Source organism: Rhyacophila brunnea, unplaced genomic scaffold (genome assembly GCF_057557595.1).
Source record: "Rhyacophila brunnea isolate RB1 unplaced genomic scaffold, BYU_Rbru_1.0 scaffold_24, whole genome shotgun sequence".
NCBI classification, from domain to species: domain Eukaryota; kingdom Metazoa; phylum Arthropoda; class Insecta; order Trichoptera; family Rhyacophilidae; genus Rhyacophila; species Rhyacophila brunnea.
Window position 1 is genome coordinate 3,694,478 of NW_028232904.1, and position 18,609 is coordinate 3,713,086.

The following is an 18,609-nucleotide window of genomic DNA, read 5'->3' on the forward strand; positions in this document are numbered from 1 at the left end:
GGGAATTAGAGGTGAGTTAGAAATACTGTCACCAGTTTGCGTACTCAAGTCTCAGCATGTACTACCCATACTGGCCCAATAAACTTGTTATAAGTTCGAATGCATACAAAGAGATCATCGCCGCGACTCGCTAGTTGGTACTGTTGGTAGACTTTCAATACTGTTGACATTAAATGCGCGCGAGCAAGATAGCGTAATACACGTATGTCTAGCCGTGATATACTCAACTGTCATTGCTCTCCCTTTCTCCCCAGTTGTAAAGTCGGTATAGTGAAGGACAGAAATAGTGACATGTTCGATTTACAGTAATAATATGGAGTTAGTTTTAGTTACAGTTGAGTATGAGACTTATATCAAGTTGACGTCAGTCTCATGTCCCGGAATAGGTACTAGCGCTCGAGTTCTGATAAGTATTCACGCGTTTATCTGGTTTCGTCACGTCAAGTTTCTCGATTTTTTAGTGTTATAATTGAAATTTATAAACTGAATTAAAATTTTATGCGTGATTGTGTAAATGGATAATAATTATATAAACAATTTGTGTAAAAATGGTTTCTAAAAAGTCAAGTACGCCAAACGCTCTATATAATATCCCAAATACTAGTAAGTATTTCGGAACAAGTTTCGATACTAGGTATTTTTTTATACTGGTAGTAAGTATACTTAGTCTTCAAAATCAATCAATTTCCCACCACTCATGGGAATACCAACTGCACACAGTATTAGGATTCTCTAGGCGGAGTAATTCTTCCGCAGACTTCTCGGCTGATGTCATTTTGCGGAGCAACGCGTAATACGTGATCCCAGATATATGAAATCGTAACGTGATGTCATATTTAATATTGAGCTGACGAAAACAAACTTGGAAACGAAAACGTAATAATTGTAATCCAGTTTAAAAAAAAAATATGTGCTATCTGCAGAGTTAAATAAAATTATTGATAATGGGAGGCAAGTATTTAAAATAAGCATTTCTTTTTTTAAATAGCAAGAGATAACAGAGCGTTGAAGGAATTCTAAATCTGGAATATTAAAACACACATCAATGTTGTTTTGACACAAGCTTGTACCTGAAATATGATTCCACGATAAGATGAAATTCAATTTAAATTAGATAGACTTTTATGGAATGAGATTAACGTCTTCTCCAGTTTCAATATATACTCCAGCAGAGTCATGAGCTGAACAGTCCTTTGACCTGCTGCTAAGTGTATTATGAAAAGGCTTCCTTTCCCCTGGAGGATACTGATAGCATACATGATCCCTCCAAAGATCGTCGCCATAATCAAATCCCTACATGAAAAAAGCGAATGCTGTCAGAATTGATGAGGGAATGGATCAGGAGTCACGACCAGAGTCAAACCAAGGCCTGAACAAAAACGGTGCATAAGTGCGAGTGAGAAAGTATTCGGTATCCTTATAATCTCTGCGACACGCGCTAGAGTAAGATAAAAGGTTTACAGATCTGGGAGATGTTTTGCTACGGTGTAGCCGTCAAATCTTCGCTTATTGCATAACTAAGCGTCGATAACCGTGTTGCTAAAATTGCTATTTCTTGTGTTAAACATAAAGTCACTGGTAAATATTTTTAGTTAATTAAGTAGAAAAGTTCTGTGTGTAAAATATGGTAGCCATACTGATAAGCAAGAAGATGGTATTACGTTTCATAGGTAAGTTGATACATGTTCGTGATAATTTATTTGTATATTATTATATATTTTAATATCAGTGACCTAGTGTTTCTTTAAAATAACTTAAATTATGGATATCTTTACCTAATGGTTGCATTTTGACCGCTTAAAAATACTATATAACGTAAAAAAAAATAGAAAATTATATTTTAATTCTGAGCGTCTAGTACGAGCACTTTGGGCGAGCACTACCGAAATGGTCTATGGTCTCGAACATTTGTAGACGAATGCGTTCGCTCGCCCACAAACCAAACGCATGGCACGCGGCTTCATTTAGCAATTCAACGGGTAGCGTCTAGATGTATCTATAGTCTATGAGTCAAACAGATATTTTTTAACACGAGTTCGAGTAACACAGCTTTAAATGAACATTGTCAGTTGGCAAAATATGCCGTAATCACCAGAACAATGAGGTCACCTCACGCGTACCGCACTGCATCGACACCCGCATGACTCAATGAACGTTTTTTATCATTTTCTATATGCCTACACATTTTCGACTAGTATCAAAGTCGCGTGTTTTTGTTTATAGTAGTTGGCACTATGTATTGTCTATAAGAGTGTTGTCTATTATCTATTTTAGTTCTGTTCAAAATATTATCAATAGATGCAATATCGCAAGTCATATTAACGTACGCACACGAAGAAAACGTTAAAATTAATTGAAATTAGCATGAATAATGAATAATAATTCAAAATACAGTCGAATTCGGTTATTATGATCACGGACATAGCGAGTTCTCGGATGTAATGAGGAATCATTCGTTGACATTTTAGTTTATGATTTTCTCCATACATTTATTCACTTTTATTACGAGCTACTTCGAATATACCGAGCAAAAATATTGTCAAAATTTTTCTTAAAACTGTTAATGGTCGTTTGTTTAAAAACATTTTCGACCCTAAGCAATAAAATCCGACCATAGACTGATGCCGCCGGGATCATATTACGATTATGACACTAGTTAAGTGTCTAAGTACCTAATTGGTGTTTTCGTTGACAAAATTAAAAAAGTATCCACGCACATGGTTGTAATTTAATGTAAAAAATCCAAGCTGAAGTCAGTAGGTACCTACCAGCGTTCATTAGAATAAACAACTTCTTTTGTAGTTTATGAATGCCATGCTTGTTTCAGGGAAAAATTCTAACTGCGTATTGTTGTTTAAATTGCGACATGTGTTATGTGACCGCTTTTTAAAAATTACCTATTCTCTGATATAACAAGTAATGCTTATAACGAGCAAATTGAGTCGGTCCCATCTTCCTCGTAATAATCAAGTTTGACTGTATTTAGAATAGTCCTGCTGGCTTTAAATAATGTAGATACGTGCTTGTGGCTTAGCTACGGTCATATCTCTCGTAACTGTCAACAGAAAAGTGATTGGAAGACATCTCGGACACTGGATGTGACCCGGCGTCGAGTCAGGTTAGGTTAAATCGACATGGCTTCCTGTGTAGATACACAACTCTCTCGTTCTGTCGCCTCTGGTTGTAAAATATAATCGGATCGCGCGCAAGTCGACGCTTGTATTATCAAAACATCGGTTTTCAAATCGGAGGCGGTGCTCGGGGTCAACAAAGATTAATTTACCAACTAATGATATTTATATTGTGATGCGAAATTGATATACTTAAGAAAGAAATCGTGATACGTATTCGACCTCGCCAAATCGAATCGTTTCATTCAATGTAATTAAATTACATGGGTACCTACTACTATCATTGTCTTAGGCAGGCCACACTGTTACATAGAAATTCTCAATACCTACTTATGTCAGTGGCGAAGGGTGGAGGTAGGCTGTTAAGATCGGGCATAAATAATGCACACTAAACTTTGTCGGTAATACATATTTGTTTTCATTGAACTAAAACTACAAATTGCAGATATTATTGGTCAATTTTGTAAATTCAATTAAACGCTACATAACCAAGCCATAATAGATATTCGTCAAAAAATATTTGTCTATCTATTAAATCATAATATATAATTTTAGATATGTTATAGATAGAGGAATATTTTTTATCTATTATATAGTTTGGTTAGGCAGGACTTAAGGTGATTCATCAGTGAAACGGCAAATAATTTTCAACCATAGGCGCGACGAAATTTTGCACTCGCTCCTATTCGGAGAGAGAATGTAGAGCTGGAAACATGTCATTTTGCTTTGTGATGGCGACGGCCGTAATAATTCTTAACACATTGATCGCCAACTAGTTTTACATAAAATAGTTAAAAAATGATTATTTGTTTTTAAGGTATTATTTGATAGGTTATGAAAGAATATAATGTTTTTTTTCATTTTGATGATTTTTCTACGTAAATATTGGTTTTTATGATGTGCCGGCCACATGTGTCCGTCGCGGCGCCAACAAGCTAATTTATTCTATTGCGCCGTGCCGGCCATTTCGCCGGTCACCTGTCCATATGTGTTGACGAGAGCATGGTGCCATTTCGTGGTCGAATTATATTTAGATTTAGATAGTATAATAAACAGAAAAGGCACAAATACGGAATAAAAGTTTTCAAATTGGGTAGTATAATACCTGGATACACATAAACTGGAAATATACGTATACATACCTTATAATCATTTTTGTTATTCTATTTTTTTATTATTTACATATTTTTTATAACTTACATTTTTATAATCTATTTAATTTTTATTTTTATATCAATAAAAACACATTTATAATTTAAAAGGAAAACTTTTTTTTTCATTATGTACATTCTTTATATTAGTGAGCCTATATTTTGTGACTGGGAAGACATATTTTCAGGCCAAGTGGCAGTAATATACAGAAGGGCCATGCCGGTCACCGCGTATCGAAAAATGCACTACGAGCGTGCCCGCCGGCGTTGTAGAACAACTCTAAGGCAGGTCTTCTTTGCCGGTCACCGGTGACCCCCATGGCCCCCTGAACGTAATCCAATGCCGGTCACCGGTGACCCCCATGGCGATCAACGTGTTAAATCGTGTAAAGATGACTTAAAACGTTACCCATTTACTTTAAAAAGAAAACATGTCAATGAATATACTATTATTGTAACTGATAAAACAATAAACAGAATATTAAATGGACACATGTTGGATTTATAAGACAAATTATATTTGGTTTAACATGCCTCATTTGCACCCGCGACCCGCAATCCGCGCATCGCCTAGCGACGATCTTTTTAGACCGGGTCTCAACTGAGGTATGGCCTTAAGACGATACTTCAGTGAAACGGAAAATAATTTTCAACTAAGCGGCGCGATGAAATTTTGGACTCGCTGGCAATCGAAGAGCAAACGTCGAGGTGTGAATACGTCAATTTGTTTCGTGATGGCGACCGGGGTATTAATTCTTAAATCGTGTAAAGATGACTAAAAACGTTACCCATTTACTTGAAAAAAAAACATGACAATGAATATATTATTATTGTTACTAATAGAAGAATAAACAGAACATTAAATGGACGCATGTTGGATTTATATGACAAATTATATTTCGTTCGGCAAGAGTCATTTGCACCCGCGACCCGCAATCCGCACATCGCCTAGCCACGATCTTTTTAGACCATGCCTCAACTGAGGTATAGCCTTAATTGAATTTTAAAAAATGAACCAACAAATTGTGTAATATGTATTCTTAATCAAACGAAAACAAATAAGTATGAATGAAAAAGTGTGCATAATTTTGCCATACCGCCCAAAATAGACCAAAACTATTACGGTTTGGTTTCGGCAGGGATTAATTGATTTTTTTAAAACTAACCAATACCATCTGTAAATTGTAGTTTTAGCTCAATAAAAACAAATACGTATGACTAACAAAGTTTAATGTGCACTATTTATGGCAGATCTCAACAGCCTACCTTCACCCTTCGCCACTGTATAATACATATGGTAGAAAAAAAATGCACATCACGTGGTATAAATAACTCGTGTTCGTCAAAATCGCCACATAGGAGGTATTCAATATACAAAGACGATATATAATTGTAGACGAACGATGACCGGATATACTGAGTCGATAATGTAGATTACTGCCGCAAAACTGAACGGAGAGATTCTCAGAAAAGGCATGTTTGCGACAGATAAGCCACACGTACGGTGATGTGATGTGGTGAAAAATCTTCTCCGATTACGATCACCGCAGTCAAGACTGTAGGCATTACATAACCCAAGTATATCCAATAGTCAATGAATTTCAGATAAAACTTGATAATAATACAGATATAGTTAATGTATTATTTCTTTACATGGTGACCATAAAAGCTGTATCAGAATTATTAGAGTGTATTGGGACGAGTTGCAGAGATGCTAGACTAGACTAGTTATCACAAACATCAGTGGCAAAGGGTGACTATTGGAACGAGGTAGGCTGTGAAGATCAGAGAAAAAGAACACAGTTGTCAGGTATACTTATGGGAAATAAGAAGATAATACGATATTACTACTAATGAATGACTAGTTATCACAAACATCAGTGGCGAAGGGTGACTTTTGGAACGAGATAGGCTGTGGAGATCAGAGAAAAAGAACACACTTGTCAGGTATACTTACGGGAAATAAGAAGATAATACGATATTACTACTAATGAATGACTAGTTATCACAAACATCAGTGGCGAAGGGTGACTTTTGGAACGAGATAGGCTGTGGAGATCAGAGAAAAAGAACACACTTGTCAGGTATACTTACGGGAAATAAGAAGATAATACGATATTACTACTAATGAATGACTAGTTATCACAAACATCAGTGGCGAAGGGTGACTTTTGGAACGAGATAGGCTGTGGAGATCAGAGAAAAAGAACACACTTGTCAGGTATACTTACGGGAAATAAGAAGATAATACGATATTACTACTAATGAATGACTAGTTATCACAAACATCAGTGGCGAAGGGTGACTTTTGGAACGAGGTAGGCTGTGAAGATCAGAGAAAAAGAACACAGTTGTCAGGTATACTTACGGGAAATAAGAAGATAATACGATATTACTACTAATGAATAGGTACACACTAATCGATGAAATTTTACTAACTCACTGATGACATAAAATTGAGCGATGGGTTTTAATTACTTTTGTATTTTCCTTTACGTTTATCATTAAGACGGTACTTCAGTAAAACGGCAAATAATTTTCAACTGTAGGTGTGACGAAATTTCGGACTGGCTGGCAATCGGAGAGCAAAAGTCCAGCTGTGAACACGTCAATTTGTTTTGTGACGGCGACGGGGGAATTAATTCTTAAATCGTGTAAAGATGACTAAAAAACGTTACCCATTTACTTGAAAAAGAAAACATGTCAATGAATATATCGTCACTGTTCTGGCAGAAGACACTAATTCGAAAAAATTACATATTGAGTTAGTACCAAATGTTCCTTATTTCAGACATTACCGTCTGGAAACCTTCTTAATAAATAAACAGTCTTTATTTTAAAGTCATCCTTTTCACGGTTACTTAATAAACTCACATGATAGACCATTATTTCAAACATCTTAACAACTTCAAAGTCAAATTACTCAAAACTAGTATTCTCCAGTTAGTGTGTTCTGCCAGAACAGAGACGATATTATTATTATCAGTAATAGAACAATAAACAAAACATTAAATGGACGCATGTTGACTTTTTATGACAAATTATGTTTTGCTCTGCACTCGTCATTTGCACAAACTTCGCGTCGCATAGTCACGATCGTTTTAGACCGTGCCCCAGCTGAAGTATAGCCTTAAATAACATCATTTTTCATTTTTAAAAACAATCTATATTTAATTATACAAATGTAATTGAATGCCATTGAAATTATTTAATTATTAATTAATTTAATAATATATTATATGCAAAAATTTTGGGGTTACGCATTAGCGACTATCGTTTTGTATACACTGCTCCAGACATCCTGAGGTCACGTGACATAAAGTTCATACAAAAAAAACATTACTATTCATGGCAGATAATTAGACAAACTTGTTAATGACAGATGTCTTTGTTGTATATATTTTTTAAACATTCCTACTCTCCTACAAATAAGACAGATACCGTTGGCAAATGTAATTATTATTATAAAGGTATATGCAATTAAAAATTATTTTTCTCAAGGATTCAAATAATCGTCTAGTACTTCTTCGCCATGCCATAGACCATATACAGACCACCCGCTACTCACCACTCTCGGTCTTAATCAAGCATATCACAAGGTTTGACGTGAAATATCAGCAGGTTTTTACGACTGGGAAGGTTTGAGTGTTTGACTGAGTTTACAGAGACTTTCTAATAAAAAGTGCTCATGGCAGAGAGGGGGCATGGTGAACTAATAAAAATAATTCTAGTTGCGTATGTGAATTTTTTCGAATTAGTGTCTTCTGCCAGAACAGTGATGATATATTCCAAATGATTTTCCTCGATTTGCCGCCCTTCGAGTAACTGCCGCCCCCAAGCGACGCTCAATCTGCCTACCCCCACGGGACGTCACTGCCTGTGGGAAGATACTCCCTTGTTAATTTTATGTTGGCAGTCAAAAGTAGGTAATACATTGATTATTATATTTAAGGTGAATAATCACATAAAATCCTGAGAAATACGTATATAGGTTATGTAAACAATGCAACAGACTTCATGTCAGAATGCAGGCTGTTATTTTGTTTTGATCGTGTTCAATAGAAGAATACAATACATAGAATCGTTTGGATTCGAAAATCAGACTGCCTTCAAAAAGGTAAAGGTAAAAGGCGAAAGGGTAGGCAAAAAGTAGGCTGTTAAGATTCGACATAAATACTGCACACGAAACTTTACCAACGAAACGTATTTATTTTCATTGAACTAAGGATTACAACGTGTAGTTCTTAGTCTTTAAAATTCAATTAAACCCTGCTTAATCCAAGCCATAATATTAATACTATCGACCGAAGGTACTTGATCTAATTTGAATATAAAATCCATTTTCAAATGGAATAGTCATCATCATCATCAGCCTGAATATATCCACTGCTGGGTTCAGTTGCCACGTACTTCCGCAGAACTTTATCATAGCATATCATAATATATTAGTACAAAACTTAAATCCATTGGAATTCAAGTCATAATAAATAATAGTCAAAAAATACTCGTTTATCTATAAATAATCTAAAATTCTGCCATTAAACCAAACAAAATTTTTGATATTTTATATATAGAAGAATATTTTTATCGATTATGGTTTAGTTAGGAAGGGCGTAATGAATTTTAAAAAACTACCCAACACCATATTTGTGATAATATGTATTCTTAATTCAATGAAAACAAATAAGTATGACTAAAAAGATGTGTACTAGTTTTGTCAGATCGCCCATAGCATACCTAAACTATTATGTTTTGGTTTACACAGGGTTTAATTTAATTTAAAAAACTAAACAGCACCATCTGCAAATTGTATTATTAGTTCAATGAAAACAAATAAGCATGACTGACAAAATTTTGTGTGCATTATTTATATTGAATCTTAAAACAGCCTACCTCCATCCCTCACCACTGATGCGTATAAAGTTGTGAATAAATTGAGGTGCATGTCACCTACTGTCACTGCGACAAATTTTGTCTATGGTTTTGTTATTTTGCAGAATATTTTGAACCACCATCTCTGTAAATTCACTGAAGAATGACACTGATGAAGAGTGCCAACTATAATGTATTAGTAATTTGAATTATTAATTATTCATCCTAATTTCAATTAATTTTAACAGTTTCTACGTCTGCGTACGTTAAAATTACTTACGACATGACAATATTTTGAACAGAACCCAACCTGCAGACCATAGATAATAAACAACATTCTTATAGAATATACATAGTGCCAACCGCTAAAAACAAAAAATGTGATTTTTACATGACAGTCGAAAAAGTGTAGGCATGTAGAAGATGATAAAAACATTCAATGAGTTATGCAGGTGTCGATGCAGTGCAGTTCAACGTGAGGTGACCTCATTGTTGTTCTGGTGATTTCGGCTGATTTTGCTAACTGACAATGCTCGTTTAATTTAAAGGTTTAAAATATGCTACGGGATGGCAGAATCAGTGTGAAAACATTTTATACACCAAGAAAAATGAAATTACACACCTCTTTCCCGTAGCGGCAGCTTACTGTGACGTCACGTGATAGTAGACGACATGCACCATAATATAATTCGCGCTTAAGACTCCTTCAATAGTACAAATTCTTTGGCCCATTTTTAGTATTTTAGAATAGGTTACTGTTATGGTACATATTTTCTGCCCATCGCCAAAGTGACATGTTTTATTAGTAACACCGTGTACATATAGTTATAGATAGAATGACAGTAGATAACGAATACAACGTGTGGGGATTGATTTCAGACTACGTACCCGGACAGGATGTGGCTTCGAAATCTCATGATATCACAAGTGTTAAAACTATATTTGTCATGTGCGCCTGTATTCATTGATACGATGCTATCTTTTCAAATATTTTCGTAACGTATCCATTCAATGCGCTCTATGGCAATAATAGTTAACACTATACGACGAATTGTAAAAGTTAGCTAAAGCCCCGTTTACATGATTCACTTTCGACGATCATCACGAAGTAATCATCCCTAGTGAGCCGTGTAAACCAAGGAACTCAGAAATAATTGGAACTAAAATACCTTTACGGGTAAGGAGAAGCAGGCAATCGATCTCGAGTAAGGAAGAATACGGGATAAATTTAAACATGTGTAAAGAATACGACATACGTCGAATACTGATAACTGCTCTCGGTTTATGCATCGATGCTCATTTAATATTGGTGTATTACTCATGCTATTGCACGTCTATAATGCGTGGTTCAATTTCGTAGGACACTCACACATTCAAAACCGGGATATAGCCTATTAGAATTCTATTTATTATCTGTTCTGTGGTGTAAACGCATATTCATCAACGAATAATCGAAAGCGATCATCCGGAATCAAGAGTTGACTGGTTCTACTTTTTGATAATTTTTTGATCACTACGGATGATTGCAAAAATACTGCGCATGCGCACCCACACCACACATGCACACTGCATCCCATGTTTATGGTTTTATCTATCAACGACTCTTTTTCCTATTCCTCTTACTCTCGATGAAATTTTGTGCATTCATATAACAAACAATCACAAATTGTTTGAATTCCAACCTACAGCGCAATTTCACTTGACGCCACATTGGAATGAATTGAGTATATCACTTTCGGTGACACGTGTAAACAAAAAATGAACGCCTGCATTCAATTCACTGCGGATGATCATCCGCAGTGACTCATCTAAATGAGCCGTAAGTGTTCCTAAAATCCAAGGAAAGGTAAATTTGAATGTGTTTGACATCAATAGTACAAACTAAACTTCATACCATCTCTAACTTGTTTTCATTGAACTAAGAATACAAATTGCAGATGGTATTGGTTAGGTTAGGTTAAGGTGACGCATCAGTGAAACGCCAAATAATGTTCAACTGTACGCGCGACGAAAATTTGTACTTGCTTCGCATTCATGAGAGAACGTGGAGTCGGACGCACGTCACTTTGCTGCGTGATGGCGACGGGCCAATTAATTCTAAAATCGTGTAAAGATGACTAAAAACTTTACCCATTTACTTTAAAAAGCAAACATGTCAATGAATATATTATTATTGATACTAATAGAATAATAAACAGAACATAAAATGGACGTATGTTGGATTTATATGAGAAATAATATTTCGTTTGACAGGCGTCATTTTCACCCGCGACCCGCAATCCGCACATCGCCTAGCAACGATCTTTTTAGACCGTGCCTCAACTAATGCATGGCCTTAAGCGTTGCCTAGAAAAAACTTTATAAATACAACGTTTCTCTTTTTTTTAACAACATCTTTTTAGACAGAACAACGGTTTGGCTGCATACGTCAGCGAAATGCTAGGCCTGTCAGTGGGAAACTGGTGGCATTCTTAATTTGACCTGTCATCCGGAGGGAACTCTTCCTCGTCTTCTCCGGCCTGACCCATTATCAGGAATTTTCCCTGGTAATTATTTTTCCTACGAGCTATGGCTATATACAACCAAAAAATTTAAGCCTCTTTCTAATTTAACTTCCGCCTTTCTCTTGCTGGTACCGTCCAAGTCTCAGAGGGATATAAACAAATCGGGAAAGCATAAAATGTTACTAAGCGCATTGAATCCATTTCGGTAATTAGATATATAAATTATATATGCATACTTCAGTAGCAAAGACTCTATACTAGGCGATTATTTAAACCCTACCTTCTTAAGAAAAATATATTTTAATTGCATATTGACATAGGTATTTGTATACTTAATCACTTCATTATTTTATGTTCTATAAAAATAATTTATTTTGCCAACGAGAGATGTCGTATATGTAGGAATGTATTACAGTATTACACAGTTACAAAACAATCTGTAAAGGTATTCAAAAATATAACACAGTGCACCATCTATCTTGACGTAAATAAAGGTCCGATTATGTGTGAAATAATTCTGAATTTTTTTCGTATGGACTTTACGTCTCATAGCAAGTCTGTCGAATTGTATGAAATAAGGTAAGCTCCTCTCGCAGAGCCTAAAACATTCGCGCATAATTTGTCCAAAATCATTAATTATTAAATAATTTAAAAAAAATAATTTCTACGGGCGTTTAATCGAATATTAATAAATACGTATAGATTGTTTCTTAAAATAATAAGAAATTTTATCTAATGATTTTTGATGGATATACATGTTTTGAAAAATACGTAATTTGAACACATCGCTCATTTTTATGTCGTCAGTGAGTTTTTTAAGTTTCATTGAATTAGTGTGTCGTTGTCATTTATTAGTGTATTCATTAGTAGTAAATATCGTATTATCTTCTTATTTGTCTATGGTCTTATTATTGTACTCCTGACAAGTGTGCACTTTTTATCAGATGTCCACAGCCTACCTCTTTCCAAAAGTCACCCTTCGCCAGTGGCATACTTATATATTCTTTCAGATAATTCAAATTTATCTATTGTTACATACCGTGAACATTACAAATTATAAATTTAAGACGTTCACAACATGACATTTAAAAACAAAGAAACAGGCCTTGATGCCCAATCACAGATAGAAGTGAAACAATCACAAAAACCCAGGCTTTGAGATTATCACATAAATATATCGTGTCCTCACCGGGCGAACCCAAAGTTCCCGGATGAAAAGCCAGTGCCATACGCACTGTCACGAAAGCCGACATATATTTTTGCTCTTCCAAACTGGTTTCAGTTTCAGCATTTTTAATGTAATGTTTCTCAGCCGTAAAGAGAGATATTATCGTGTTTGACTTTGACACATCAGAATTCAAGCATTATGCGCCGGCTAGATGGCAGTGACTTACCTGTGCAGTAGGGAATCCAATCCCGAGCCAAAATTCTGATCCCGGGATTTCAATTTGACAATCCCGGGATTGGCATTTTTTTTCATTGTTAATATAAAATTTTTATATTTACAAATAACATTGATAAAATCGGTCAAAAATAAATCTAGTATAATTTATACTATTTAAGACATTTATTGTTACCATTGTATACGTTCAATCCTGGAAATACATAAGTTTAATGAAGTAAATAATATTGTAATATGAATAATAATGTGAATTTTATATGAGATTGCTGTTTCTGATAGTAAAGACACAATGAATGGATTAGCTAAATAGTAAAGCAAATAATCATGGTGTACTTATGGCCTTTCCGTTCCATAAATCTAGTTAGTCAGCCAAATATGAAACTGCCGTAAAACGTATGGTATCATGGTAGAAATACTTTGTTAAAAGAACGAAGCATTGTTTTTTCCAATCTATCTCATTTTTAATAATTCATGTGAAAAAATAAAATGAATCGGCAACCTACACATGGGTATAAATCATACTTCATTCAAACTCAGTTTATTTCTAATGTAGTTACTTTTTATTAAAAGTATTTTTTCTGTTTTATTTTCGCTTTTATTTTATTTTCCATAAAAATTGATAAAAAAATCAATCCCAAAATCCCGGGATTCATAGGTATCGAAAATAGCTCGGGATCCCGGGATTGGAATCCCTACTGTGCAGTATAGTTTGTACAAAAAATACAAAATACTTTGTAATGGCCACACGTCACAGGTAAGTTTGACAGAAGACGTCGTCATAAAAATACTGTTTTATTGGAATCGCAGCAATGTCGGCAAGTGACGATTTGTTTTTGTCACCAGCGTTTTTCTATTGTTTTTGGTTAAACGAAAGCAAAATAAACGCTGCATATCCAAGTGGGCCAAACAAATGCTATTAAGAAGAAACATACACTCGAATATAAATTTACCCAACAATTTAAGTGAAGGTCCAGCTGACTGGCGATATTATTAAAGAATGGATGAAAATGCATAGAATGAGTTACTACATTATTTACACCGTAACCTATGACGGTATCCCGTATCCTGTCCACATGTATTACTTTTCCCGCACAAACCGAGTTTGTACAAAACCAATATTTCAAGCAAGCCGAATATTACAAAAACCGCGCTTTTCGATTTGCGCGAGCTACAGTTTTCCCGTCCAAACGCACGGGCTTCCCGATACAATCTGGTTTGCGCAGGTAAGCTCGCTGTACAGCTTGAGCGTATAGCCATATATAAATTATTTAGTATAATATATAAATTCTGGTGCCTATTCAAGACTTGCATTCTGACGGTGCCGCTTTATGGTAGCGAGCTAAATCACTTTATGAGGAATCAAAGGAACCGTATACTGAGCATCAAGTATTTTATTACAGTGGTAAAAGTAACAAGTAGATAAGAGAGTGGACTGAATAACCTCTTGTCACAGCTATTATGAAGAATCTAAGTTGGACCCCTTCAGACAGATGTAACCGATGCCTCAAAAGAGTTTTGACTAGCCTGCCTTTTTTTGAGTGTCCTACCATACCAAACACCATCCACAGGATGTATACAGCGAAGCTACGAGTTGCAAGAAAACTGGCAAGCGACAGGAATTCATAAAGGGGTCGCGTGATGTCCATGAGAAACGAGCAAACAAAATCTTAAGCAACTAATAAATATAATCGTTGATGTTTGACTTTCGATTGATTGAACACGAGAAACAAGAGAAAGTCTAATGATTTTATAGTAATACAGCTCTCGATGATGATTGTACAACGATTTTTAATGCGCCTGAATTGGTGACTAAAGAAATATCAATATTTCATGCAGTGACGCATTGAATCATGCCACAATTTCTGACAGCAATTTTGACACACATTTATTTATGTCTGTTGTTTCGTACCTGAGTAATGTGCGCCTTCTATACATTGACATCTACGTCACGGAGCTGTCTGCGTCGGTGTAGGCAGGGTTTAATAAATTTAAAAAAACTAACCAACACCATCTGTAATATGTATTATTAATTCAACGAAAACAAATAAGTATGACTGAAAAAGTGTGCACTATTTAAACTCAACTATTATGGTTTGATTTAGGCAGGGTTTAATTGATTTTTAAAAACTAACCAGCACCATCTGCACCTATCACTGACAAAATGTATTGTGCAGTATTTGTGTCGGATCTTAATAGCCCACCTCCACCCTTCACCTGAGGTATTTTCAAAATATGTATATTTATGGAATTGACCAAGTGAATATTAATTTTTGTCGAATGATGTTTCCTAAAAAAGAATATACAATGCAAAATGACTTACAGCTAACTAATCGTAAACTTTTCTTGGATAGTTTCACTTTCCTATATTTAGGCTCTGCCTATATAGGGAAGGTTTGCTTCAAGTGTCTTTGATAAATTAATAATAACCACAATTAAAAAACGTCATATTGGTGGTCATACCTAATATGGTAAACCAATAATGCGTCATTCAGAATTGCCTAATAATTATGCAAGCTCTAATGTCTTCTATTGTTGTCGGCACTTTCTTTCACCTGTCGCCTTACAGGTACTAAACGTAACGAACCTAAATAACCATACTGATACTGATGCCAGAATCCAGAATCCTACTCTTCAGGAGGCACCCTAATTAAAGTTAGGGTGTTTCTGGCGGTTACATGTAAATTGTACATAAAACATTTCACCGTGGCACAGTTCGCCGTGAGCTTTCTATTGGAAAGAGATGACTGTATGCTATACGGTCTCCAATTTTATTAGATTCAAAATGAACATTAATTCAATTTTCATAGCTGATTTTGGCAAAATTCATGAATTCAAGAATTAAGGCCTAACCTAACCTAACAAATAATCCAGTATACCGGCTACTTTCAAAATTTTTTTGCCGCTGGCTTCCTGTAAACCGACAAGAACCGTTACTTATTATAACACAAATGTACCCCAACTACCTATGAAAGGAGAGACCATATTATTGTACATAGATGGGCGGCAGCCAAATACACCAAAGCATCATTATATAGTTGAGTATATTTCGATAAAAATAGTAAAAAAAAAATCTAGGCATCACACACAATAACTAAATGTCAAAACAGACTGCCATTTTTTAATTCGCCAACATACAGACTATTAATATCTCTATGGTTACCAACCTAACCTCACTGAACATGTTAGGGAATCACCATCAAGTGTTGTAAAACAATGATGTAAGACTAGATACCTGTAATTAACCACACTTGTAACGTATTTTCCACATTTTAAACAGTGTTATCTCCGTATTGACAAAAAACAATTTGAATCCGTCGCCCAATGATCGAAACTGCAAGCATTCTAGCCTTGTATGCACAATCTACTTGTGGAGGTATCTTGACAAGTTTTTTAGGACAATCGAGCGTTCGCCATTCGTTCAATCACTGTTTTTAAAATATCACTAACACACAATATGTCAATAATCTTGGAGATAAAAATAATATTGCACAAAAATTTTCTATGCAGTTCACAGACAATAAACACAGCTTTAGAACATCTTTCAACCTAACCTAACCTAATCTAACCTACCCCAACCTAATATTACACAATATAATCTTAGTTTGTGATAATGATGTATCAAAATGTATGAAAATTTTAAATTTTAAATTAACACTTATTGGATCGAAAAGGCTATGCGCTGACAGAAAAAGGTATTTTTTATAATTATTGTCTACATGGAATCTTCGTAAAAAAAATAATCATAAAAACTCATGACGGCAGCTTTACCCATCTTTGATCTGTATAATTCATAACCTATATATTATGATTTGTGTAATTTTAAAATTGTTTTGCCATAAATAATGGTAGCTAGAAAAATATTTACCTATAAAAATTTGTATTGGAAGTGTCAATTTTTAGTTTTTATCGTTTGCACAATAATGATATAATTTTTTTTAATATATTGTAGTGTTTAAAAGTATGTGATGTTTATTTAAAAGTGGTTAAAAATGTTTCGTGAAAAAATCCGACATTTTTATCGAACTGTCAAATTGAATACATTTTAGGTAGGTATATTAGGTATGAAGGAGTTGCACACAGTCAGTAAATATAAACCAACACGTCGTTGGAATATCAATTAATTATTGTATTGGTAACATTTTGAATAATTTAACGACTGTGTCATTCATAGATTAGAAATTGGACGAGTGCGCTGTGTATGAATGAATCGAAACAATGACGAAGTGTTAAAATAATGAATTGACAGGAAGGTTGGGTACCTGCAGAGGGGTCAACACGGCCTAACGTCAAAAAATACTGACCGAAAACACTGCGGATCGCTACGGTTTCAATCTAAAAACAGGATAGAAACCATCAGACGTAATACATCGGCATTAATTGCCAGTTGCAATGAGCCGAAGCCCATTTTACAAGCCGCGAACACAACACAAATAAGCAGGCATGCACACACAGGCATATTCATTCATAACAAAAAATCTCAATACGAAGGGGTTAGGTCCGCACAAAAAACGTCCGATACCCTCGCGAAAACGTTATTACACCCCGAAATTATCGTATATCACGCTGGTTCGATGAGTATTTGACAGTTTGCGATGCGTAATTACGCAGAATTCGTTGGATTTTCCGTTTTATGTCAACTTATGTGACACAAGTCACCACCTGTTTAAAACGAAACCGAGGTGACAACATATTTTGACAGGACGGTAGAAACGCCTGGAAACACTAACCCGACACGCAACACTATGTTTAAATTAAAACTATGCATAAATAATAATTGCGCTGGGTAAAAATTGCACTGTAAATTACTTGCACGTACCGATTTTTATTTTCAATTGTTCCTCATGTCGCACTTTACGCGTATCCTCCGCCATGTTGAATCCATAACTGAACTTTTGTCTCGTTTCGACCGTGCGCGCCCTCTCTTTCTAGCAACAACTTCCTGAGTTTTGGAGATGATAGCGGTCGTCAACCATCTAATGACTAGGCAGAACATAGAAAATTGTTAAAATATATTGTTATGTACCAGTCGGTACTGCGTTATGCGCTGTTGATTCAGGGGCGCATTTACGCTTTAAGGGGTTCAGCAGGTCTATTCACAAGGCCGCTAAAGTGATATTATTTATTACATACATTATGTATTGAGGTATTATAATTGTTACATTAAGTAAGCCGTCTCATCAGTCAAAACTGTCTCTCTCTCGCTCTCGTTCTAAATTTTATCACAGCCAAGAGACGCACTGTTAAAATATAGCACTTATTGCAACAATACCAACCAACTTATTGTAATTGTTACAATAAGTGCTAATAACTCCATACAAACTTACCCTAGTTAGCCGTAAATACTATCACTTTAGCGGCCTTGCGTATTGAATAGACCGCTGGACTAATACATATTTGGGCTCCCAGAAAAGCAACATATTAAATGGCAATTTACAAAACGTTAATAATATGTTTAATTAATAGTCTTATATAAGGAAGCAGAGAAGGGTTTGCGATGTAATAGAGTTCATTAAAAGCCTCAAATGGAGATGCGCTGGACACGTGGCTCG

At 35.2% G+C, this 18,609-nt stretch overlaps 1 protein-coding gene across 1 annotated transcript in view; it reads right to left on the reverse strand.

Annotated features, from left to right (window-relative positions):
- The window catches only part of RasGAP1 (Ras GTPase activating protein 1), a 103,744-nt gene extending 85,802 nt beyond the window's left edge, over positions 1-17,942 (reverse strand). Inside the window, exon 1 of the mRNA XM_085951467.1 lies at positions 17,877-17,942. Within this exon, the coding sequence (XP_085807593.1) occupies positions 17,877-17,931 (55 nt within the window). The 5' untranslated portion in view covers positions 17,932-17,942. The remainder of the gene's footprint in view (positions 1-17,876) is intronic.
- Positions 17,943-18,609: the final 667 nt, after the last annotated feature.